Source organism: Schistocerca americana, chromosome 6, assembly GCF_021461395.2.
Source record: "Schistocerca americana isolate TAMUIC-IGC-003095 chromosome 6, iqSchAmer2.1, whole genome shotgun sequence".
In the NCBI taxonomy this organism is placed as follows: domain Eukaryota; kingdom Metazoa; phylum Arthropoda; class Insecta; order Orthoptera; family Acrididae; genus Schistocerca; species Schistocerca americana.
Genome location: NC_060124.1, coordinates 349191580 through 349218577, shown reverse-complemented (window position 1 = coordinate 349218577; position 26998 = coordinate 349191580). Strand labels below are relative to the sequence as shown.

The 26998-nt window shown below is 38.6% G+C and overlaps 1 protein-coding gene across 1 annotated transcript in view; it reads right to left on the bottom strand.

Annotated features, from left to right (window-relative positions):
• The window catches only part of LOC124619743 (guanine nucleotide-binding protein G(s) subunit alpha), a 372022-nt gene that overhangs the window by 37539 nt on the left and 307485 nt on the right, over window positions 1-26998 (bottom strand). Inside the window, exons 7-8 of the mRNA XM_047146318.1 lie at window positions 21696-21769; window positions 20789-20968 (exon numbers count right to left, since the gene is read on the bottom strand). Coding sequence (XP_047002274.1) covers window positions 20789-20968; window positions 21696-21769 — 254 coding nt within the window. The remainder of the gene's footprint in view (window positions 1-20788; window positions 20969-21695; window positions 21770-26998) is intronic.

Sequence of the window (26998 nt, the reverse complement as noted above, 5' to 3'; positions counted from 1 at the left end):
AATAAGAAATTAAAAAAATTAAAAAAAATGGAGAAATAATCATAATCCCAATAACAGAGACCACTCCCACTGAACTGTTGATACTCAGAATATTAATGAAAGGGAAATTGAAAACTTTAAAGCTTCCAGGGTGCAACTTGGTCCCCAGAAGCAAACAATAACACATTGCAACATTTGAGTTCCGTTTTATTAAGAAAAAATAATTGCGCTGCTATAGGAGATGAACTACTGGAGGAAAAAGAACAGTATATGGAGGAATACATCCAGCCTAAACCACAATGATCCGTAGCGAATGTATCTGTGTCTATTATTTTAGATTCAGAAAGTAAATTATGTATAGTTTACCAGAACTACTTAAAACAGAATGATATGATGTGTGCATTTCCCAGTTTACCTGTATCTGGTATGAAACACATGGGTATTACATGATTGGTAGGTAAACCAAACCAATCAGAATTACTAGTAACAGTTAATCTAATCAAATATACAGGGTGTATGTCCTAAGAATCATCAGTCACATTTTCTATGGTGTTTTGGCATTTCCTTTGGTGTCCTGCAATTCCATTTTTGCCATGTGTAGCTGGAACCAAAAACAAATAATGTTCATCATTCTTTCATGTGATGCCCAGTGTCAGTTTGTTTCCAATTACAAACAAAATTATTTTTAAATCTGAATTTTATCTGACCATTCGACGGAGTGGTCACAGAACGTCTAGTGTTATGTCAACATGTATTAACAAGAACAGTGAAACATTAAGAATAACCAGTACTCCAACAGCGACATCACCATCCTGTCTTGCACTGACTGCTACCGTCATGCAACAGTGCTGCTCTGTTGCTGCTGGAGTACTAAGCTATTCTTCGTGTTTTACTGTCTCTGTTAACATATATATCAATAAAATAAACATCACACTACACTGATTTGGGAAAACCCTGCCAAATGGGCAAGCAAAATTCCGATTTAAAATAATTTTGTTTCTAATGGGTTAACAAATCGATTCCTTCCATTGAAACTGGGCATCACATGAGAGGTGTAGTGAGCAGCAACTTTTTGGACTGATCCCAGCTACACATTGTAAAAACAAAATGGCAAATATTTGCTAAAACACCAGAGGAAATCTGCCTGATAAACCACAGGAGACACACTTGGTACATTTCACTATCCCATGTAGATGGTCGTGGCTCTGAATGTATGTGTAATATTAGGTACTGATGGGCTGTTAGACCAACAATACTGAACCATCAGAGTAGTTACTGTAGCCCTTTAGTTACAGTTAAAAATCAGACATGCAAGTACGATTGGTCCTTGACACAAAAACTGCGGGCAGAATAACTAAACCCAAATGAGACAGACCCATTGTCATTTGCAGAATTACCATCTAGTATGTGAATTAAATACACACACACTATGGACTTAATGGCAGGTTATTTCAAATACTGCAGTTTCCCCACCAGTTGTCCCAGTCTAATATAAGGGAGATGCACAAACTTATCGATCAGTTATTTGAAAATGGGGTAAAAGGCTTTATGTCTTGCCCTACACATCTCCTACGATTCTTGTGCGCAAGCATGATGCAAGGGATTTGCATGGTGGTGGATTATCATTTATTGAATTTGTAAGTCATTCAGGAATTGCTCCCATTGCTGTACCTGCAAAACTGTTTTATGCAGTTTTCTGGAGTGTGGTATTTTACTGTACTCAACCTCAACCAATCTTTTTATCAGGTGCCATTGGCGAAAGGATCGAAACCAGTCATCGCATTTTGTACGACTGGAAAATTTTTTAATACAACTGTATACTGTTTGATTTGGCAACTGGAGCAGCAGTCCCATTCTGCCTCATGGCCTCTGTACTAGATGGTCTCAAGTTCAAGTGTGTTTATAATAATTTAGATGATGTAGTGATATACAGTAAGACTTTCAAACGGCATTTTGGTCATGTTGCTCAAGTGCTACAACACCTCCATGACGCTATAAAATGACTTATTTAATATGAATATTTATATATGTGTTTGGAGGGGGGGTTGATTTTTCATTGAGATTTTTACTTTAAGTTGTAATTTTGGATGCTGCCTCCTTGAATGATCAGTTTCTGCACCAGTTGGGGATGTATTATAATTTGAAGTAAGTTGCTGTTCTTTAAGGTTTAAAATACGCCTCTCTTAGTTACTTGGCCGTATCGCGGATAGCTTTGAGCCAATAAGAGCAAACAGCAATCTGCTTTTTGTGAGAAAAGGAGATTGCTTAGCACACAAACTTTCTTGAAACTACACGTCCTGCTGCATCAAAATTGCTCAGTGGAGTTCAGCATCATACTATTATACAACAACATAATCCAATTACTGCAATTAAGAAATTATGAGAGGTTGTTACATACTGAATGAAAACATAAGAGAATGCATTTCCTTTCCTGTGTTTTAGTGAACTTTGTACATTCACAGTTCTGTCGACTGATAGCTGGCATCAACAATGAAGTTCACCTCCTTTTCAAAAAAAGATATTTCTATTCTTCACTTCCAGAAAATTTGTAAACATAAATGATTGGCATCTATTACACATACTTTACTCGGTTTTATCACTGAAATAGCAATTTTCATTAAATGTAACAATACGTTCTAAGCGACGGCCTAGCAACACGTCCTCTTTCCACAAGATACAGATTAACAGTCTTTTTTTTTTTTTTTTTTTTTTTTTTTTTTTTTTTTTTAATAAATCAAACATTCACAACTACTATCATTGCGGGGATTGCATGCTAAAGAGTTTGTTGCTGTCCAGCTGCGCTTCACTTCACTTGAAGTATTTTTTTTTAGTCAAATTTACATTTACGGTATTTACATACATTACTGAGCTTCTCAGAATAAAATTAGGCACAAATTAATAAAGAAAAGGGCAGTGAGGCTCACATGACATTACAACACAGGCCTTACTGTGACACCATCCAAGGTGAACTTAGTGCAGAAAGAGATTTTGTTGCTGGCACACTCTGTGACAGCTATTCGTGCCTTTCCATTGCCCAGGAATAAAAAAGATACTGCTCATTTTCATTCATCTCCAATTTCGCACAATTTGCTGCTCCACTCAATTTGCTGAGAAAGAAAACCAGAAAATTATTCCAGTGGAGCGACACTCAGCAGGCATCGTTTGAGGCCATCAAGTCCACTTGGGCTACTTTGCTGGTCCTGGTTGTGCTAGATTTCAAAAAGCTATTTATATTGCAGACTGGTGCATCTAATTCAGGCATTGCACCAGTCCTACTACAGGCTGGAGAGGGAGGGAGTAATTCAATTACATTTGCTTCCAGGGGATTTTTGGCAGCCATACAGAAGTACTCCAACTACAAAATGGAGTTAGATACACTCTTCGGTATGGAGTGTTTTAAGTACTTCGGTACAGAGTATTTTAAATACTATCTGGAACACAATCCGTTCCTACTGGAGACTGATAACCAGGCTCTGACAATGGATGTTAGCAAAACCCGGGAAAACAAGCAAGATTAACAGGTGGGTAGTGCAGATCTTGGCTTTCCAGTTCGAGGTACAGCACGTGAGAGGACCGACAATTGGATAGCCGGCACTCTGAACAGAATGTTTGGAGTTTACGGACAGGATGCAGATGCAGATGACGAAGAAGAAGAAGAAGAAGAGGAGGAGGAGGAGGAGGAGGAGGGGTGGGGGGTGGGGGGGGGGAGGGAGGGGGGAAGAGAGAGAGAGAGAGAGAGAGAGAGAGAGAGAGAGAGAGAGGCCGAGGAGCAGGAGAACGATTCTCAGTAGCAAAAAATTCAGAATGAGCTCAGGGAGGGGAAGCTGGGCCCGGATACACTCTGAAAGATTCTTTTATCATATGCAATGGGATAACAAGGATAAAATCTGTCTGCCCATTCAATTAATAACCCTGGTGTTTCATTTGCTGTGCTAGAGGTACTTCAGGGTGTATAAAACTATAGGAAAATTAAGGATCAGTAATGGAGATGTTGATAAGGTGGTCAAGGCCTATGAGGTGTGTATTAACGTTAAGCCCCATCATAACAACCAGGTTGGGAAACTTAATTCAGACTGGGCTGGACACTGTATGGATAAGGTGTTTACAGATTACCTAGGACACCTGCCCCTGGCGCGGGAGCGTCATCGTTACATTCTAGTTGTCACTGATGCCTTCACCCACTGTACATAGTTGGTTCACACTAGATCAGCTACCATTTCAGTCACACTCAATCATTTGCATATTTGGTATTCCTAAGGTTCTAGTTAGCAATAACTCGCTAGTTTTTTTTTTTTTGTCTGGAGACGTCAGTATATGAAGCTCATAAAACCACACTTACCAAACTCATGTTCACCTTCCCATTTAATTCTACCCTCTTCAATCTCTGGTCTATTAATGATCTGCTCCAGAGGACAACAACCAGGCAACCATAAACAAAAATAGCAGGCGGCTCACAATAACATTTGGCTTGCACACCACAAGGAAGGTGCAAGGTTAACTCGGCAAGGTGTCCTGTCATGCTGAAGGAGGGAGAGTGATCTGTCTTAGGGACTTGTTTGGGGGAGAGCAAAGGGGCACAAAAGGATGACCAGTATGATGCTGCCTCATTTTATAGATCCATATAAGGTTGTTGAGATACATGCACTTACTAGTTTCTTAATCCATGATGAGGCCACATAAAAATGTGTGAGGGTCCATATCAGCCAACTAAAGGTGACAGGTAGTGAGCAGAATAGCGGTAACTTGTCAGACATTTCAGCAAAACCCCTCCCCCTCTGTTCTGGGTTTTTTTCTTTTGTTCTGGGAGGGGGGGGGGGGGGGAAGATTGTGCCGTGCAGTGGGTATATAAATGGTTTCTTGGATATCAATATAACCATGGTTACAAGCTACAAAGATCTTCAGTGTCTGGCTGAGACCAGAGGCATTTTGAGGAGAGCGAGAGTGCAGAGCGGGGAGGTGCCAGACATTGCTGGTGGGGCTGTTGAAATAAACAGGGCTGATGAGCGCTGGTGGTGGCACTCGACTTCTGAACAGCACGGAGTGGAGGCATCTGTTAATATTGACAGAACCTGTTGCAAGTACAGGCTACTCACTGCAGCACTTGTGGAGTTGCAAGTCTTTTGAATGCTCACTTCTGGAAGTACACACATGTCAAGCCTGTGGGTTTCATTCACCTTCCTGTTCGCTACCAGTGTCAAAGTAGTGATGATTGCCTAGTGTAAGTGTGTCTGCTAGTGTGGTTACTGTACCTTTAGTACTTGAGTGTTTACATTGAGATATTCTGAGGCATGATTATGTACAAGCAGTGCTCATTAACCTAGGTGATTGGAATCTTGGTTCATGCATAGCACCAATCATTTCCAGCATCTAAAGAAGTTGTATTGAATCTTATCCTTGGAAGCACTTCTTGATTACTGTTTACTGTTAAAATATTTTGTGGCTGTGTCTAACTGTTGTAAGTTTGAGGTGGCCCTCACCTAATTTGGTCTGAAACTGCACAAGTCGCTGATCCAAACTACATTTATGGACTTCTTGTTAATATGAAATTTGCTAATGTTCAGATGCACTTTAAGTGACTGTACTAGCGCAGGGCTGTGTCCACTGATGTCAATGCTTTGTGCTAACTATCATTTGCTGCATACTCCCATTTACATGGAAAAGCAGTTTTAAGTTAACAAGGGTCAGTTGAGCCTGGCAACAGTTGGACATTTGCTCAGTTCAAAGTTTTGTATCATTCACGCCATTCTGCTTTGCAGTGAGACTTTTCTCTTGCCACTGGTACTGATAACTATAATTAAGGTGCTTGTGTATAGGCTCGGAGGCTCAGTTTCAGCTGACCTGGTGAGTAATTTAGTTCCTTGAATACCATTATCCTGAGGATTTAATATATTGTTTTTTAGGCTAACTAATATCAGTTCACTAGTAGGCACTGTACAACCTCAGTTAAAATTTACACCTTAACACAACATATTCTGATATTTCATTATGCCACTGAAGTACTTGGCATTAAGCCTTTATTGCTATGGCTCCCATGTGGAATGGTGATTACTCCAAAATTTTGACAAATTACCTTAATGTTTCCCTGTATTTGACATTTGTGTGTCTCACAAAAAGCCTTGGTTGTTACAGTGACAAATCTCAGTACGCTGGATTTAGATTAACTGACCCTGAATTACTGACTGCAGCAGTGAAATTTTCTTGTGTTTGTAAGACGTGTGGTAGTGATAACATTCAGATTATAGATGATGGTAAGGTAGTAGGCTTGGCAGCCAATCTGCATATTGTGTGCAAAAAATGTGATGCTGATAGCTCATTCAAAACTTCTAAATGTAAAAACTGGTACTATGAAGTTAATAAGGGGTTTACCTATGGATTGAGGTGAACTGCAGTTGGGGAGAAGGGGGAAATTCATTGTGTGGAATAATGAGTATGCCAGTGCCATAGCCGAGATTTACACAAATAAACCGTGTACTGGAAAACAATTTCTGACGTGTATGATGACAGTATGATAGCAGCTACAATAGAAGCTATTGCAGACAGTGACCCATTAGATGAGAACGATTCTGGTCATGTTACAACAGATCTTGTTGTGTCACGTGATGGTACATTCATGAAAAGAGGGTACATGTCTTTATACAGTGTGTCAAGTGTCATATGTATTGACACAGGTAAGGTATTAGATGTTCAAGTTATGAGCAAATTCTGCCATAACTGTGCGCTTAGTGGACAATGTGAAGAAGATGTAAAAGGACATAACTGCAGCAAACTGGTTCTAGTGGTGGAATGGAAGGAGCTGGTATGCAAATTATTTTTAAGAGATCTGTCACGGAACGTGGTGTCAGATATGTGAAATATCTTGGGGATGGTGACTCTAGTGCATTCAAGTCTGTGAAGGAGAGAAAACCTTACGGAGAACTTTCAATTGAGAAACTTGACTGCATAGGTCACATCCAGAAGAGAATGGGCTCAAGATTGAGGAAACATGTCAGTGACATGAAGGGCAAAGAGTTGGAAGATGGAAAGGGCATCGGTGGACACAACAGACTCACAAAGAATATGATAGACTCTCTTCAAGTGTATTATGGCAAAGCTATCAGAAAGAACCTATCCAGTGTAAATGACATGAAAAGTGCAGTACGGGCTACATATTTTCACATGTTGTTAACAGATGAACACCCTATTCATCACCTGTGCCACATTAGCTGGTGTAACTATCTACAAGCTCAGAGGGATAAGAACCCTTACATTCACAAGGAGAGGCTTCCGAATTGTATGCTGGATCTTGTCAAGCCCACTTACAGGTTTCTGGCCAATCCTTCACTTCTCAAAAAGTGTGTTCGGGACAAAACCCAAAATCCAAATGAGTCTCTAAATTAACTCATATGGAAATGATGCCCTAAAAACATATTTGCATCTGCTACAGTTGTTAGAATTGCAACTTATGATGCAGTTATCGTATTTAATGATGGGAACATCGGGAGGATGAAAGTAGTATAGAGAATGGGCTTCAAGATAGGAAATTTTACTCAAGACATCCTGAGAAAAATATATTTACAGCACGCCTCTGCAGCTGAAAAGTCAGTTGAAGACCTGGTAAAGGAAAGAAGACAGACCCAGAGTACAAATGGGGTGTGTTTCCTGAAAAGTTTGTTTTTTAAATTTTATTTCCCTTTTCCTCAGATTCTATGAATGCTAGAATTATGAAATTTTGTACACATATTTTTGTAAACCAGATAAACGTTGTCTCAAGAGCATATTTTGAAATAATGATTGCAAGCTGAGATATGGGGCCAAGTGCTTGGAATTTTGCATGAATTTAAAATTGTACTCGTGGAATTATAACAAAAAATTATGAAAACTCTCCCATTTGACCTATTTCAAAAACCTCATGGGAGAAGCTTACAACATATAAAGAGATTAAACAGAGATTTTTTGTAGAAATCTCTTGAATACTTCTGAGAAAAAGGAACATACATTACTTTTTGAAAACAAAACTTCAAATTTCATTAAAAAAAGTTGAATATATATAATCAAAGGATTTTATATGTAAATGTGTTACTTACATGTAAAGTGTGGTACAAAATTTCATTGTCATATCTCCAAAACTGTGGATTTGGTGCATTTTTTAAATAGTGTGTGTTTTTCATCAACATCCTCCCTGAAGGTATGTTGAATGGCAATCATAATCTGCAAGGAACCTTTTGCAAGGGTTCATGGCTCACAGAACTATGTGGAAAGAGTGAGGAATTTACAGCAGCAAATGAACCAGGATTTTGCTGTTTCAAAAGAAGATTGAAGAGGTTTGTATGTTACACTGTACTATTACGTTAAGATACTTACTCAAATAAAATTCAAATAGAATATTGCAGTAATATTTGTATTAGGAAGAGAATATGGAAACTACCCACATAAATTCCAAGATGAAGCTGTACAAGGCACCAGAGACCTTCAATGCCATAGCAAAATACACTCCTGGAAATGGAAAAAAGAACACATTGACACCGGTGTGTCAGACCCACCATACTTGCTCCGGACACTGCGAGAGGGCTGTACAAGCAATGATCACACGCACGGCACAGCGGACACACCAGGAACCGCGGTGTTGGCCGTCGAATGGCGCTAGCTGCGCAGCATTTGTGCACCGCCGCCATCAGTGTCAGCCAGTTTGCCGTGGCATACGGAGCTCCATCGCAGTCTTTAACACTGGTAGCATGCCGCGACAGCGTGGACGTGAACCGTATGTGCAGTTGACGGACTTTGAGCGAGGGCGTATAGTGGGCATGCGGGAGGCCGGGTGGACGTACCGCCGAATTGCTCAACACGTGGGGCGTGAGGTCTCCACAGTACATCGATGTTGTCGCCAGTGGTCGGTGGAAGTTGCACGTGCCCGTCGACCTGGGACCGGACCGCAGCGACGCACGGATGCACGCCAAGACCGTAGGATCCTACGCAGTGCCGTAGGGGACCGCACCGCCACTTCCCAGCAAATTAGGGACACTCTTGCTCCTGGGATATCGGCGAGGACCATTCGCAACCGTCTCCATGAAGCTGGGCTACGGTCCCGCACACCGTTAGGCCGTCTTCCGCTCATGCCCCAACATCGTGCAGCCCGCCTCCAGTGGTGTCGCGACAGGCGTGAATGGAGGGACGAATGGAGACGTGTCGTCTTCAGCGATGAGAGTCACTTCTGCCTTGGTGCCAATGATAGTCGTATGCGTGTTTGGCGCCGTGCAGGTGAGCGCCACAATCAGGACTGCATACGACCGAGGCACACAGGGCCAACACCCGGCATCATGGTGTGGGGAGCGATCTCCTACACTGGCCATACACCACTGGTGATCGTCGAGGGGACACTGAATAGTGCACGGTACATCCAAACCGTCATCGAACCCATCGTTCTACCATTCCTAGACCGGCAAGGGAACTTGCTTTTCCAACAGGACAATGCACGTCCGCATGTATCCCGTGCCACCCAACGTGCTCTAGAAGGTGTAAGTCAACTACCCTGGCCAGCAAGATCTCCGGATCTGTCCCCCATTGAGCATGTTTGGGACTGGATGAAGCGTCGTCTCACGCGGTCTGCACGTCCAGCACGAACGCTGGTCCAACTGAGGCGCCAGGTGGAAATGGCATGGCAAGCCGTTCCACAGGACTACATCCAGCATCTCTACGATCGTCTCCATGGGAGAATAACAGCCTGCATTGCTGCGAAAGGTGGATATACACTGTACTAGTGCCGACATTGTGCATGCTCTGTTGCCTGTGTCTATGTGCCTGTGGTTCTGTCAGTGTGATCATGTGATGTATCTGACCCCAGGAATGTGCCAATAAAGTTTCCCCTTCCTGGGACAATGAATTCACGGTGTTCTTATTTCAATTTCCAGGAGTGTATAACAGTCATTATAGTAGGCAACGGAAGCCCAACAAAGTTTACTTGGAACGTGGCCTCACAGAGGCATGCTTGTTTTGTGATACATACTCTGAATACTGCAAAGAAAAGTGGGTTCCCACAATATCTGAAAATAAATTTAGAGGAATCTTTGTATTTGAATTTAATGTTCAACATGGAGGAAGGAGTTCAGATGTGGTTGGGAGCTGCTTGCTGGAAAACTTTGAGATAACTAACCCTCACGCAAAACATTTCCACACAATTACAGTGAACTCCAAGAGACAGGCAATGAATTGGACTATTATCGTTTTGGTAAGGTCCATTGTTGCTACCACAAGATTTCAATCTGTTCAACATTAAGCCCCTATGGTACGTCACACCAGACTCCCTTGTGATGGTGATTTTAGTTGCATTTAAGTGTATGTACGAAACCGACGGCAAATAATGTACATGCTTGATGAATGGGCAGAATCAATAAAATAATTTCATTGTCAATAAAATGGAAAGACAACACTTCAGAAGTTTGTAAATAATATCAAAACCTACATTATTCTCATCTGGAGATCTCCTTTATTTTAGTGAAGCTACACACTTTGAAGTGCAAAATGGCTAAGCAGGGATGGATAGAGGACAAATGTAAGGATGTAGAGGCTTATCTCACTAGGGGTAAGATAGATACTGGCTACAAGAAAATTAAAGAGACCTTTGGAGAAAAGAGAACCACTTGTATGAATATCAAGAGTTCAGATGGAAACCCAGTTCTAAGCAAAGAAGGGAAAGCAGAAAGGTGGAAGGACTATATAGAGGGTCTATACAGCAGCTATGTTCTTGAGGACAATATTATGGAAATGGAAGAGGATGTAGATGAAGATGAAATGGGAGATATGATACTGCATGAAGAGTTTGACAGAGCACTGAAAGACCTGAGTCGAAACAAGGCCCCAGGAGTGGACAACATTCCATTAGAACTACTGACGGCCTTGGGAGAGCCGGTCCTGACAAAACTCTACCATCTGGTGAGCAAGATGTATGAGACAGGCGAAATTACCTCCGACTTCAAAAAGAATATAATAATTCCAATCCCAAAGAAAGCAGGTGTTGACAGATGTGAAAATTACCGAACTATCAGTTTAATAAGTCACAGCTGCAAAATACTAACGCGAATTCTTTATAGACGAATGGAAGAACTGGTAGAAGCCAACCTCGGGGAAGATCAGTTTGGATTCTGCAGAAATGTTGGAAAACGTGAGGCAATACTGACCCTACGACTTATCTTAGAAAATAGATTAAGGAAAGCCAAACCTACGTTTCTAGCATTTGTAGACTTAGAGAAAGCTTTTGACAATGTTGACTGGAATACTCTCTTTCAAATTCTAACGGTGGCAGGGGTAAAACACAGGGAGCGAAAGGCTATTAACAATTTGTACAGAAACCAGATGGCAGTTATAAGACTCGAGGGACATGAAAGGGAAGCAGCGGTTGGGAAGGGCATGAGACAGGGTTGTAGCCTGTCCCCGATGTTATTCAATCTGTATATTGAGCAAGCAGTAAAGGAAACAAAAGAAAAATTCGGAGTAGGTATTAAAATCCATGGAGAAGAAATAAAAACGTTGAGGTTCTCCGACGACATTGTAAATCTGTCAGAGACAGCAAAGGAATTGGAAGAGCAGTTGCACGGAATGGACAGTGTCTTGAAAGGAGGATATAAGATGAACATCAACAAAAGCAAAACAAGGATAATGGAATGTAGTCGAATTAAGTCAGGTGATGCTGAGGGAATTAGTTTAGGAAATGAGAGGCTTAAAGTGGTAAAGGAGTTTTGCTATTTGGGGGGGCAAAATAACTGATGATGGTTGAAGTAGAGAGGATATAAAATGTAGACTGGCAATGAAAAGGAAAGTGTTTCTGAAGAAGAGAAATTTGTTAACATCGAGTATAGATTCAAGTGTCAGGAAGCCGTTTCCAAAAGTATTCGTATGGAGTGTAGCCATGTATGGGAGTGAAACATGGACGATAAATAGTTTAGACAATTAACCAGAAAGAAATTGGTGATGTACTGTCTCCTAAGGCATACATACCTGCAGCAAATCACGATTTCTTTCGGTCATGTGCTGAAAATAACAAACAACACTGAAGTAGAGAAACGTCCTTGATGTTGGTTGGATTAAAAGAGGGGGGGAAGGGACTAAACTACAAGGTTATCAGTCCCTTGTTCTGAATAAAACAATGCCACAAGTGTGAGAATAAAACAATAGAGACTGACAACACAAAACGGAATGAAAGGAAAAATCACAAGAACGATGAAAAGCAACGAACGCGTAAATGTACAAAAGGGGAACAAAAAAACCACAGAAACGCAAGAAACTGGATGAAGAGAGTAAAACAACAAAGCCTGTCTGATCCAACATGCCGGGCAACACCTGTGTCTACCAGGAGAGCTGCTCTCACAAACAGTATTGCAGCCATTCCAAACAGGGGAAGCAACATCATGGTGTGGTGACATCACTAGCACAGCAGTGTTGTAACTGTGCCTCTTATTTGGAAATGCTATGGTCCTAAATGGTAGTGTAACTTACTCAACCGATGAGATCGCTGCTAGTCACTGCGTGCTATGGCACTTCTTATGATTGGGCAGCAATTCTGACAATGTTCTTTTGGTGTATGAACAGAGGCATTCATGAAGATACCTTTTTATTATAGAAGGGTTCATTGTAGAAACCCTTAAAATGGACATGGATTCATTCGTGGTGAGAAGCAAAAGGAAATAACGAGTAAGTAGATGAAGCACTTCGGCAGTAGAATGTAAATGAGACTTCTGTACCATCTTTCTGTAAACAGTGTGCCTCGGAGCCTTTAGTGATGAGCAGGCTGAGGCAGCCGACTGTGAAATTCATAAGGTATTGTAAAATCAACTTTCTTCCACCTTAATTTAGAAACATTTGTCAATAGTGTAAATACTACTCTTCTTTACAGAATGTTAAGAACTACACTGTAAATAAAAGTGAGTACTGTTATGATCTTACACATCAAAGCATATACACTGTTTGAATTTCAGCAGTTTACAAGAAGCATAACAGCGATTTAAAGGAGGAGTGTGCTACTTCGATAAGCATAACTCTGAGCTATTGGAATATATTACATACCAGAAATATAAATGGAAAATGCATCGTAATACAGAACAAATGCGCCATTTGAATTGTTAACATTTTTATGCATTGATTTTTTTTTACAAGTTTTTTGTCTAACATAAAAATATATTATAGCTTTTTATGTCAACTGCAAAGAACTCTTCAGTGCTTTCAGTTTTTAAAAACTGGATGGAGCATAATCCATAGCTTCAACTCAACAATAATGATAAAGCAACTTTTGAACGTGTGCTGAAGTGTGAGAGTGAAAGTTAATAGTGGCTTTCGACAGGCGGGCCATGAATTTGAAAAAAGCTTGAGTTTAACCCTGTGGAGTATGAATTTCACTGCAGTGGACACCTTTTAATGGTCAATTCTCTGGCGTTTTCAGTCAGTCGTGAGGCTGTAAATGCATGCAGGACACAACACCGGTAGGAAGTGCCCATTGCAGTGAACTGTGTGCATTTGTAGCCTCAGGACGGACTGAAAATGTCAAAGAAGTGACCATTGACAGCTATCCACTGTAGTAGATGCTATGCGCCACAGGGTTAAGGTGAATTTTCAAATTGGTACTATGGAGAAAATTGATAAGGATCCATGTAACAAGTTCTTTTCATATTAATTGCACCAAAGTATTAATAAAACGTTGCAGCTAGTAACATCACTCAGTCGATTTCGTCATTTCAGTTGAAACACATGATGAGTAATCGAACCACGTTACAGAAATATTCAGTGCATCAAAAGTTAGACAAGGTCTCCCAAAATGAAAATCCAAGAGCGATGGAAATTGCAACTTTGAGACATTTTAAAGGTTTGCCCAGAACATTCAACAGAATTAAAATATTTTTTACAGAGAGATGGTTACAAATGGCTTCGCCACGATCATCAAAATGAAGTTCTTGAGCTGATTGCATCTATAGTCTTGTCAGGAAATAAGGGCAACATAAAAACTGCTCAATACCTTTCAATAATACTGGATAAAACTTGTGACTTATCCCAAACCGAACAAGTCTCTGTTTGCCTCACTTTCACTTCTGAAGATTTAACAGTGAATGAGTATTTTATCGGCTTTTATTCAACAGATACTACTTTAATGGAAGCCTTGTTTGATCTTGTCTAAGACATTCTAGCACTGGACAAATTACCACTATCTAAATTCAGAGGCCAGTATTATGACATGGCTTGAAATCTTTCTGGAGAAAGTATAAGAATTGCAGTTAGAAATACACAATTAAGATCCTCTAGCACTGTTTGTGCACTATATAATGTTCATAATCTTGTCAAGGTAGGAGGCAACTGAAAAAAATTTCACCATCAACAAAATTTATTCAAATAATGAAATATTTAATAAATTTTGAACAAAACTCACTGAAGCACTGTGCTCCATTCAAAGAGTGGCAGATTAAAACTGAGAAGGAAACTGAGAAATGTTTACCTTCTGTATCAACCTATTGACCAACAAGGTCCATATATGATTAAAAACGATTCAATTGTTGTTGATGGTTTATGTTTATATTTATATATACTTCTATTTTACAGATGGGATGGCTGTAAGGTCAAATTAAAAAAGTGTTTCAATTTTGGTATGATCATTCTATTGACACGGTAACTGACAGTGTGATATCGGCCATAACAAGGCATATCTGATCATTTCCTTAAAAACTGGCAATGACAGCTGATGATTGATTATTGATTGTTATTTTTACACAGTCTTCAAAAGAATTTATTTCTCTATTATAGCCTATATATATCTGGATTCTACAATTATTTGCTATTTTACTTTAACAATTTCTTACTTTAACAACTTTTTAAGTTTTCATTCACAAGGGAACATTCCAATCTCGAGAACTCTGTTTGGGATGAGCCTTTGCAGATTAGTAATATATCTCAAGGGTATCCACTCATGGAAGTCTTTAAAGCGCACCAACCAGAAAATTCTGGAAAAATTTTAAACGTAGCTCATACGAATCTCACATATGGGTCATAAGTAGCAAAGCAGCATATAAGTAAAGTCGCTCAGTCAGTTGTGTGCCTGACAGTCATGCGACCGATCTGGATTTGATCCTACCTACCTGTCAGTATGGTTTCATTGTTTTTTTAATTGCTTTAAAAACTGTAACAATTGTTAAATGAAGTTAATGACCTAAAGTATTAACAAATAATTCCAAATGCATTTTTAATGGAAGTAAATCAATTGCCACTGTCATAAAATTCTGGGTGGAGTTTCAATTACATAAACATTGAAAACAAAAAATATTTTGGCGCCTTGCACAATTTATGAAGGATGATTGTTTACAGGAACAACGATATTTTTAAAAGATCTCTTGCAAAACATACTTTGTTGGCATTTCTGATAGCTTCTTTTTCATCAGAAAGCCTGGAAGCATAACCAGGCATATCTGATCATTTCCTCAAAAACTGGCAATGACAGCTGATACTGGATTATTGATTGTTATTTTCATACACTCTTCACGAGAATTTATTTCTCTATTATTTTCAATAAGTTAAGTGCAATTTTGTATATGCTTCCTCAGATTTCTGACTTGTCTGTTTTAATAACGTCACTTGGTTGAACAATAGGAGTACATTTTGGAGGAATCACTTTAACTGCACATGTCAGTGATTTCTCGTCATACTGAATGATTTTGTCATATAATTCAGGCTTTGCTTGTCCACCGCAAGAGTTAGTAATTACAAGAAACCGTTCTTGACCCTACTTCAAACACTGGTTGAGAATGTCAGTATACAGACCTGTCATTAGCTTCCCAGATTTGGAAGACCTGATTATGTTTTTGTAATTTTGTTAATATTCTTTTACTGTTTTTTGAACTCTGGGACCAAAATTATCAGCTGCCTCTTGCATACAAACTCACACTTGAGCTAGGATGTTTCCCGACAGAAAGAGAGAGAGAGAGAGAGAGAGAGAGAGAGAGAGAGAGAGAGAGAGAGAGAGAGAGAGAGAGAATATTGAGCGATATATGTATGAGTCACTTTATTCACGTCATGTCTTTTAACGAATATAGTTTTGCTTCCTTTGGTAGCCAGAGTCCTACCATACACCAACCGGTACTGATACCCTGGAAAGAAAAATCGACCGAAAGTGAAGCATTTTGTCAGAACAGTAAAAATAGAGAGCAAAATGAATTTTGAAATACCCTGGAATAAATACCTGTATGGTCAGTGTTGATAACAAAATCTTTGTTGAAATTCATTATCAATTTTAACCTCTGGGTTTGAAAAGTGTCTACAGCAGCCAAGGTTTCTTCCACAGTCGCTGTTTCTGTTCTTGAAACAAATCTTGTCACTTTTCGCTGACAAATTACGCACTTATTTTTGAATCTAAGAAACCAGCTGTCAGAAGCTTTAAATTTAAAATCTGTAAACTGTTATGCTGCTGCTAAGGCACACCGTTGCAAACTCTGTGTAGTCACTTGCTGATAATTTTCTCTGGTTTCAACAAAATGATCACACGTCCAGGAGCTGCGCGGGGTTAGCCAAGCGGTCTAAGGCGCTGCAGTCGTGGGCTGTGAGGCTGGTTCTGGTGGAGGTTCGAGTCCTCCCTCGGGCGTGGGTGTGTGTGTTTGTCCTTCGGATAATTTAGGTTAAGTAGTGTGTAAGCTTAGGGACTGATGACCTTAGCAGTTAAGTCCCATAAGATTTCACATACATTTGAACAACACGTCCAGGAACTGACTGCTTGATACTTATCAAATTGATTCCTCCTTTTTTTTTTATTTCTTCGTCCCATTGGGATCAATATTCCTTCTTCTTTCTTAATTGGCTGCATCCTTTTTCTTTTTATAATGTTTGTTGTTTCCACATGGTGTGAGTGTGTTGTTAAGAACTTTAATTTTGTAATCAAAAGAAAGACAGATTGCTTCCCTTGCCTTATTTTCGTCTGGTTTATAATGGTCCTATGAGCTGTGGTCTTCGTACTTACTGAAAGGCTAACCTTCATTTTCGTGAGGAATTTCATCATCAGTCACAGGTATCTTTTTAGCCAACATGTCCATAGTATGCAAAATTTCTTCACCCATAAACAGTGTTTCATGAAAAACTGTCATTGAAGATTCCAATGCAATCAAATTATTTGCAGCCTGCACATCTTTTAATCACCACCTTTGACACTTCTCTGTATAATGAATCTGCAACTTCTGATACTTTCACTACGTCTTCAGTGACACACCGTTTTAATTCACAACATTGTAAAAATTCTGGTAATATTTTGCAACACAGAATGCTCCAATCTCTGGGAAAGTCAGGAATGAACTGGCACTGTAGCAGATCATTTTAAGCAGCCTGCGACATCCAATTCATAAACAAAATAAAATTACTTGCGACTTAACTGATAACACTTCAGGTCATTAGCTTTACTTAAACATTGTTATAATTTTTTTTTTAATTAAGAAAACAATAAAATCAAGCCTGCAGGTGGAATTGAACCCACATTGGCCGTACAACATTCCAGCATGCTACTGACTGAGCTATTTCATCTTTTTGCTGCAATGCTACTTCTGACCGTATATGAGGTGCGTATAAGTTATGCTTAAAACTTTAGAGCCCTTTTTCTAGAAATTTTCTGGGTAGTGCACTATAAGACTTATGAGTCGACACTCTTGATGTATACTACCAACCTGTGAGTCTCATCCCAAACTGAATTTCTCAGACCAGAATGTCCCCCTGTGAGTAAAAAGTTTAAACACAGAATCACAGAAGTCTAATCTATCAAATAATATGGAAAAATAGAAGCTATTCCTGATATGTTAAGTGTCTCTTGTGATTTCAAGTCTGGGGAAATTTTGGGGTTGAAGTATTCAAGCAGTTGCTGACCTCTATGACCTTGATGAAGCTCCACTTCTGCATCAGCACAAAACTCCAAAACATCTCGATCACGGTAATAATGAAAAATATTAAATTCAAAACACCTAACAAATTTTACAGAAAATCAAATTTTGAAGTTTTTGATCAACTGATTTTATCACTCTAGAGTCTATTTGACAATGATTCTGCAAGATTTTTTTTTTTTAATAGTTGGAAAAATTTACATCATGCAGGTCTCAATTAAATTTTAAAATTTTACAAAAATTACTCTCATGGTGAGAGATTATTAAGCAATAGAGACATGCTTTTGGTACTTCTAAAGAGAGAAAATAAGCAGACCACGGACGAGAGGGATGTTGTGAGGATTGCGATTCATGGATTATCCCATTCCGGTGAACAAAGTTTTCCTTTTTACAACTGATTCAAAATTTATTTATGATCAGTAAAATTGCAAGACTGACTCAATCATATCACTAGTTTGCACATTTACCATGACGATACCGACATACTAGATTAAGATGATTTGTTAAACACATTTATTTTGCAGTATGCAAAGAGCAGCACAGCTTATGCAAGTGATTTTTTTTACTATCCAATAGAAATTGATTAAATAAAAAATAATTTAAGAATAGTTTTAATTTTATTGTAGTTTTATCCATAAACAGTTTCCTTTTACGATTTTTTTCATTCTATTTACAAGGAATTTGGAACCTTTTTTTTGGACAACTACCCACTCACAAAAAATATGATCTGCCCCATCTGCATAGGCAGCTTTGTCCAACTCTATGATCTTTAGTGGAGAGAAAGTGGACTACGCTGCAAACAAGTAATTACCATGGAGAATGTAAACCATATTTTGTGCTTCGCTTACATAGCTAATTAAGGTAAAGACAAGTAATTAAAACTACAGTGTATCACATAAAGATAAAACCGTCTTATAAATGGACAGGTATAAGCAATGATGCATAATGCTACAACATAAAAACTATGTCTCACATTTGTTGAGCGAGTAAGAAATTTTGGAAGCTCAAGAGGACAAAATTGCTCAATATCTCACCCCGTATGCTCCTTTTTTAATTTTTTAAAAGGATAATTACACTTTCTGTCACTATTATTTTAAAACTTTTATTCTATGTAAAACTATACTAAATATAAAATAAATCTTGAAGCTTGGTCTTATTCAATGTATTACTCTTTATGAATAAAGACGTATCCATTACATATGTGTAAGTTACGCTTGAAATATAGGCGTGAACAGCTTGTTTTCTAGGCATGACATTCTTCTCAGTGGCCAGTCTCCAAAGTGTTTGAAAATTACACATATTTAACAGAAACCTAATATAAATCAAACTTCTTGTGAAATACTTCATATACTGAACATTAACAACTGCTTCAAATGTCTGCAGTGTATAATATAATATAATAAATACAGGGTTATTCTAAATGATGGACCTATTTTCAAAAATTCGTATGCATCCAAGTACAAATCCAAAATGAACAAGCTTCATACCAATGAAAAGAGGAAGTTTCCAAGTTTTTGGCAGGCAGTGGCGGCAGCGGGCGGGCGGTGATGGTTTCAGAAGCATCAGGTAGAGTTCGTGCAGCAATAGGGCTATCATACTGTTTCACGTTCAGTTACGAGTGAGATGGTGACTGTGGAGCACAAGGTTTTCTGCATTCTTGAGCTCACAAAAAGTGAATCGCAAATTGCAGTGCAGTGCGCATTTCGTAACAAATTCAGTATTCTACCACCTACTCACAAAAGCATTGGACATTGGTTTAAGCAATTTAAACTGACTGGGAGTGTCTGCAAAGGAAACAGCAGAGGTAGACCACATATGTCAGAGGATAATGTCCGATGGATTCAAAAAAGTTTTGTGCGCAGCCGCAGTAAGTCTACCAATAGAGCCAGTCGAGAACTTTGAATACCTCAAGCAACAGTATGGAAAGTTCTGAGATGGCGTTTACTGTACAAGCCCTGCCGATTACAACATGTGCAGGCTCTCAATCTCAATGACAAAGAGAAGTGTCTCACATTTTGTGGTTATGTACTAGCAAAGATGGAGGTTGACACACTTCTACAGTGTGTAATTTTTAGCGATGAAGCAACGTTCCACCTTAGTGGAAAGGTCAACAGAAACAATGTTTGCATATGGGGTTTGAAAAAACCACATTCACCATTGCAACACAAAGGAGACTCACCAAAGATCAACGTGTTCTGTGCCATATCCCGTTATAAGATTTGTGGACCATTTTTCTTTGGGGGAGGAACTGTAACGGGAATCACATACCTGGACGTGTTGGAACAGTGGCTGTTCCCTGAAGTTATGGAAGGTTTCAACGACTTCATTTTCCAACAAGATGGAACTCCGCCCTATTGGGACTGTCATGTACGAGGTTTTTTGAATTACTCCCTTCCTCAGAGCTGGACTGGTCGCAGGGGACCTGACGACCTGGTGCCACACTTCTGGGCACCAAGATCTTCTGATCTCACATCCTGTGACTACTTCTTATAGGATTATGTGAAGGCAGCTGTTTACGTTCTGCCTCTAACAACCACTCTGAACGATCTGCGGAACTGGATCACTGCTGCTGTGAACTCAGTAACAGCAGATACGCTTTTGCATGTGTGGGACGAGTTTGTCTACTGCGCTGATTTTTGCCATGCAGCCAACGGTGGCCACACTGAACATTTATAACATTGGTCAAATTCCCAATTATTAAATAATTATTCAAAACTAATTCATTTCAAATTATAAAATGTATTTAATTGATATCAAACATTTTAAAGAAGTTTTGAAACTTCCTTTTTTTTTTATTGGTATAAAGCTTGTTCATTTTCGATTTGTACTTGAATAAATACAAAGTTTTGAAAATGGGTCCATAATTTAGAATAACCCTGTATAATGACAATCTAATGCTCCACTGGTAAGAAAATAATCATAACAGGTAGACATTCAGCCAAAACCCTCACCTGTTGTTCCAAATGCTTTTAAACAGGTCAAGGCTCTCGCGCAACCTGTTCTGGGTAGGATCTTCACGCAGTACCATGTTGTAACTGCTGCATGCAGTAACAAATATGATTGCGGTAACATCATTGAAACACTGTATCCACTTCCGCCTTTCGTCTCTCTGTCCTCCAACATCGAACATACTGTAATAATAAAATGTTTGTCATTGATACGCACTGCTTAAATAAATGTAAAAAAATAAAAAAAAATAGAACTGAAATACTGTTAACTTTCAGCCTCAATGAAACACAATGCTAATTTGAGATTTCGCAATTATAATAATGCTTACAACTGTTCCTGTATCTAGAGGATACAATTAATTTACCACAAAAGTAACTCCAACCAGTACACATGCTTTGTGGAAGGACAAACACCATGTGTTTATCACATTAGCACCATTCACTGCAATGCAAATAACAGATTCAGGAATTCTGGCAGCTGTACTCCTAAGATTATTTCCAAAAATGCAAGAAGCAAGCAGAGTCTATGCAGCAAATACAATCTTATTGGCCTTATGTTCTGTTTAAATTACGTAGTTCCTTAAAAGTAACAAAAATTGCTGGCAAGTTTATGTTTCATCAAATTCACTTTATTAGCATTAACAAATATTAATGACGATTCATTAAAATTTAACTTCTGGGATACAAATTCTCAGCAGTACAGAGAACTACCAGATATCTACAAACAGCACTTTGAAAATTCTTTTCTTGTTTGTGAATCGTTCAATTTCATTTCCAATGCATCAAATGAACTGTTACAAGACAACTTTAATTATATTCATGAACAAGTTTGATTTTAAAACACGAAAAAAGAATTTAATAATTTTTTCCTCCTAAATACACTTAATACTGAACAGTGTGCTTAACTTACTGGAAATTGACTTTATCCACTTGAAATCTTGTTTCAAAGATACCAGAAGTTAAGACACGACATCTCAGAATGTCCTAGAAGAAAGAAAAAAAAAACTCTTTAAAAATAATGATAAAAACAAAGATTGTGCAGTTAAACATAGTGCAACGCTTTTATCATATTCACTCAAAGATGAAGCTTCAATTTCATTAGTGTTGTTATGTAATTAGTTTTGCATCTATTCAATTTTCAAAGGAGTTTTAAGCAGGAATAGAATGGTAAAAAGTTTTTTTTCCACCTCTCTCTCTAAATTCTACTTTCAGTAAAAAAATTTTCTTTGCATGGATATTTCACGTAACCGGACAGCTCTGTTATGATTAAACTATGTTTATATCTTTGTGTACCCAATATATTGGTCAAGAGAACTGATGTGACAAACTAGATAAACACCTCTCTTCTGGTCATAATGTACACTTAATAAATTAAGACAACTTTTTTTTTTCCTTCAAGAAATGGTGACTTTCACGCCTATGTAATCGGTATCCCCTCCCAAACACGTACACAGGAATCTGAAGAAAAATTAGCTGCTTTAAAACATGTGAGTAGTTTGATGCACAAGAAATAGTGAAGAATGAGACAGGAGTCAATGCAAAAATTTGAAAGTGCTTTCCGCATTCTCACAAAAAACAAAGGACTAGTTCCCTGTCGACCCCCAAGCTGTCCTCTCTCTTGTAAAGAAGCTACTCAAATGGTTTATGATATGCAAGTAATTTATGAAAACCATTAGCATCGTTTCGTGTAATCCTAAATGCCTCTTCAGGGAGGAGGGTTCAAGATCACAGAGTCGGGACAAAGGGACCACACGTAAGTTCCTGAAATGTGGACACCTGTTCACCACCATCTGAGTGCATTGTATCTATGACTTACTGCAATGAGCTTTTCTTCATGGGTGAAATTGTGAAACACAGAGCAAGTTGGCATGAATTGATGAGCAACTTCTGGACATTTTATATCAAACCAGTGGTAGCACTCATCAAGAAGACTGGAATGAGATCGACAGCATCATCCACAGGAACATGCTGAATGAACTCTTAACACTGCACTAAAAGATGTGGAAAGTAGAATGACGAGTTAATTCCAAACATCACGCACAGTTGTCGACGTAAGTGAATGGCCACTGACCTCAGAGGAACTGTTTCCTTCAAAAAGGAGGGAATTGAACTATTCTAAAACCCTCAACATTGGACATCGAGAGCTGGCATGTTATTGTAGTGGAATAGTATATAAAGCTGCCACAGAGGGTATGAGCTAAGTGTAGCATGGGCAGAGCCAGTGGCTCACATGTTTACTTCCCAGTGGCAATAGGTCTGGCCCAGCAGTTCTGAAACCAATTCCAACACCCGCAGACCAAGCTTTCACCTCACACTGTACTCTGCCTTTGTGTGCCCAGTTGTCAGTCGAACTGATCGTGGGTTATACTTTGCTCCATGCTTAATCCCTATGTAGGCACTGTTAACTCTGAAGTGACCATCCAGACCCTACGTTACGAAAAAGCTGAAAAGGTATGAACTCAAATCACCAGGATACTGCCTCAAGCAAAACCACTAGCTTGCAACATGAAAAGAGGAGAGGTGGCGGTGGTGGTGGTGGTGGTGGTGGTGGTGGTGGTGGTAGCAGCAGCAGCAGCAGCAGCTTTATTCATCTGCAGATCTCTTTTTACAAGGATATAGGACATGTCAAGTATTTACAAATTTAGATCAATTTAAAATGAGCTAATACGTATACACATACATTTAGAGACTTCTAGTTACAGGCAACCATTACATTTACTCCTGGTATACAATACTTTTTTTTTTTACAAATAACTTATTAAATAATGTAATGCCACATTGTTCACTCATATCTCACTATCAGTCACTGTACACACACATTGTTTCATAACACTTCACACACACACACACACACACACACACACACACACACACACCGCAACTTCCCATTTTCCATCCTGAAAAACTGAGTCAGCATCCTTCCATAATGAGTGAGATGTTGAGCTCAGAAAGAGGAAGAAGTGTTTGGCGGGGGGCGACAAAGTGAAGGTGTTATGTGGACTGTTGGATATTTTATAATCATTATTATTATTATTATTATTATTATTATTATCATCATCATCATCATCATCATCATCATCATTTATTTGTATAACGTTTTTTATCAAATCCCTACTTAGTTTTAGCTAAGTAATCCTTCAACGTATAAAATGTATTGCATAACAGATACTTTTTAGCTGTCTTTTTAAATAAGTGTATTTTTGCAATTTCTTTAACCTCTTTTGATAATTTGTTGTACAGTTTCTTTGGTAGAAAATGCTGTTTTGAGTTTTATGTTTATGTTTTGTTGGTAAATGTAAGTTGAGTCTATCTCTTGTTGCATGGTCATGGACAGAGCTGTTTGTGCAGTAATTACCAATGTTATTTTTGATGTTTACAACTGACTGGTAAATGTACTCACATGGAGCAGTTAAAATCCCCAGTGCTCTGAACATATCTTTACGATGAGCTCGACTAGTATTTTTGGTTATTATTCTTATGGCTCTTTTCTGGAGTTTGAAAATTGTGTTCATATTTTGTGCATTTGTTCCCCAAAAAAGAATGTCACAGCTAAGAACTGAGTGTACATATGAATAATATGTAACTAAAAGACACAGCATGTTGTACACTGATGATAGGATTCTAAGGGCATAACATGCTGATATTCTGTTATGATATATCAAGAGCTCGAAGGTCAACAAGAGGTCCTTTGTTTTGCCTGCCGACAACGGAAAAGCGACCGCTGTAAGGAAGACCACACCAAAGATTATGATCACAAGATACGTGACCTACTAGACCCAACGACACTAGGAAAGGTAACTGCGGATCTTACAGAAGATCACACAGAATACAAATTGATTAATCAAGGTGTATTTTCTGTTTGCAGGCGTAAATAGGAGGAATCTGCAAAATTCACAGTGTCTACCAACTAAAATTTCAACCAAATGATGTCCTGACCAGCTTTGACATTGTTTCTTTGTTTGATATTGTGCTACTCAATGACACTCTTGAAATACTGATTCCGTTTTCTCACAGGACATCACCAAGGTGATACCATGGCTAGCCCACTAGTCTGGTCATTACTAATTTCTTCGTGGAACATTTCAAAAGACGGGCACGGCATTTGACACATTGTAAACCTAAGGTGTGGGGCATTAAAATGGCACCACTTTCACCATGTCTTATGTCTACATCTACATACATACTCCACAAGCCACAATACGATGTATGGTGGAAGGTACCCTGCACCACTATTAGTCATTTCCTTTCCTGTTCTCTCACAAAAAGAGTGAGGGGAAAGCAAGAGTGTGTATGCTTTCTACAAGCCCTAATTTCTCATATCTTATCTTCGTGACCCTTACACGGAATGTATGTTGGCAGCAGTAGAATCGTTCTGCAGTCTGCTCCAAATTCTGTTTCTCTAAATTTTCTCAATAGAGTTCCTTAAAAAGAATGTCGCCTTATCTCCAGGGATTCCCGTTTGAGTTTACAAAACATCTCCATAACACTTCCATGTTGTTCAAATCTACAGGTAACAATTCTAGTAGCCCACATCTAAACTGCTTCTATTTCATCGTTTAATCCGACTTGGTACACATCCCTAGCACTCAAGGAACACTCAATAAATACTCAAGAAAAGGCCGCACAAGTATCCTACAGATGGTCTCCTTCCAATAAACCAAAGTTGACCATTTTCCTTCCCTACCACAATCTTCATATGCTCGTTCACTTTCACAGTGATTTGCAATGTTACGCCCAGATATTTAAATCACACGACTGTGAAGCAGGACACTACTAATGGTGCATTCGAATGTTATGGGTTTGTTTTTCCTACCCATCCACACTGACTTGCATTTTTCTACATTTAGAGGTAACTGCCATTCATCATGGACAGGAAAAATGAACTAGAAGTATTATTTGGGTTTTCAATCAGTCAGCTTTCCAACTCATGCAGCAAAATAGCAGGACACTGATTGAAAACATTTTGTAGACAGAGCTCAGGCTGAAACAATTAACGTGTACCCAATTGTTAATGGACTATCTGATCATGATACACAATTGATGGAAATAAGCAATACTGCACCTTACAACAATGAGGAAGGTTCATATACAGGAGCGAGGCTTATTAATGACAACACGATACAATGTCTTAAGAATAAGCTAAAGGAGCAGTATGGAATGAGGTTTATGTATAAAGAGATGCTAATGTCAAATCCAATTTATTCTATAGTTAATCTGCATCAATATTTGAAAGTTCCTTCCCTAAAAAGTATCCAGATGAGCCATTAAAAAACCAAGTTAACCTCAGATAACTAAGGGAACTAAAATCTGATGTAAGAGGAAGAAGGAAATTTATGTGAAGGGCAGAGTAAGTCACGAACCGACATTTTAAGGAAACTAACTAAAATGTCCAGAAAAATGCATGTCCTGGCTGAAATAAATAATCCAGATAATAAGATTAAAACTAGATGGGACACTGTCAAATGGGAGAAAGAACAACCAGTCACTATACAACATTCCATAACAATTAAACCAAATTACAATTTTGTGAGTGATAATGTATAAGTTGCAAGTACTTTTTAACAATCACTTTCTCAACACAGCAACAAATATAGGATCAAATGTGCAACTGAAGAAGCAAGACAATATATTCAAAATGTCATTTCACAAAACTTGAAGCTACAACATGTAGCATCAAAATCCTTTAGGAGAAACTAATACCATTACAGAAATTCTAAAAAACCAAAATCTCATGAAGGGTTGACGGAATTCCAAACAGAATTCTGAGCCACTTCATAAGAAAGATGACAAGACAGACTTAAACAATTATTGTCTAATTTCCCTACTGACATATTTGCCAAAACATTCGAAAAAGTAATGTAATCGAGAGTAGTCGCTCACTTAAGGGGAAAAAATTTACCTGGAATATCACACTTTGAATTCCAGAAGGGTTTATACATTCATTCAGCTGTAAATAGTAATACAGTCAGTTGGTACTTTTTGTGATCTTTCTAATGTGTTTGAGTGTGTAATCGTACTCTCTTAGAAAAACTCAAGTTTTATGAAACTGATGGTTTTATAAACAGTTGGTCTGACTCATACTTAACAAACAGAATGCAATAAGTTGTGCTGAATAATTCACACAATGCCAGAAAGGCAGTAAATTTTAGTAACTTCAGGGTGTGTGTGTGTGTGTGTGTGTGTGTGTGTGTGTGTGTGTGCGTGTGTGCGTGT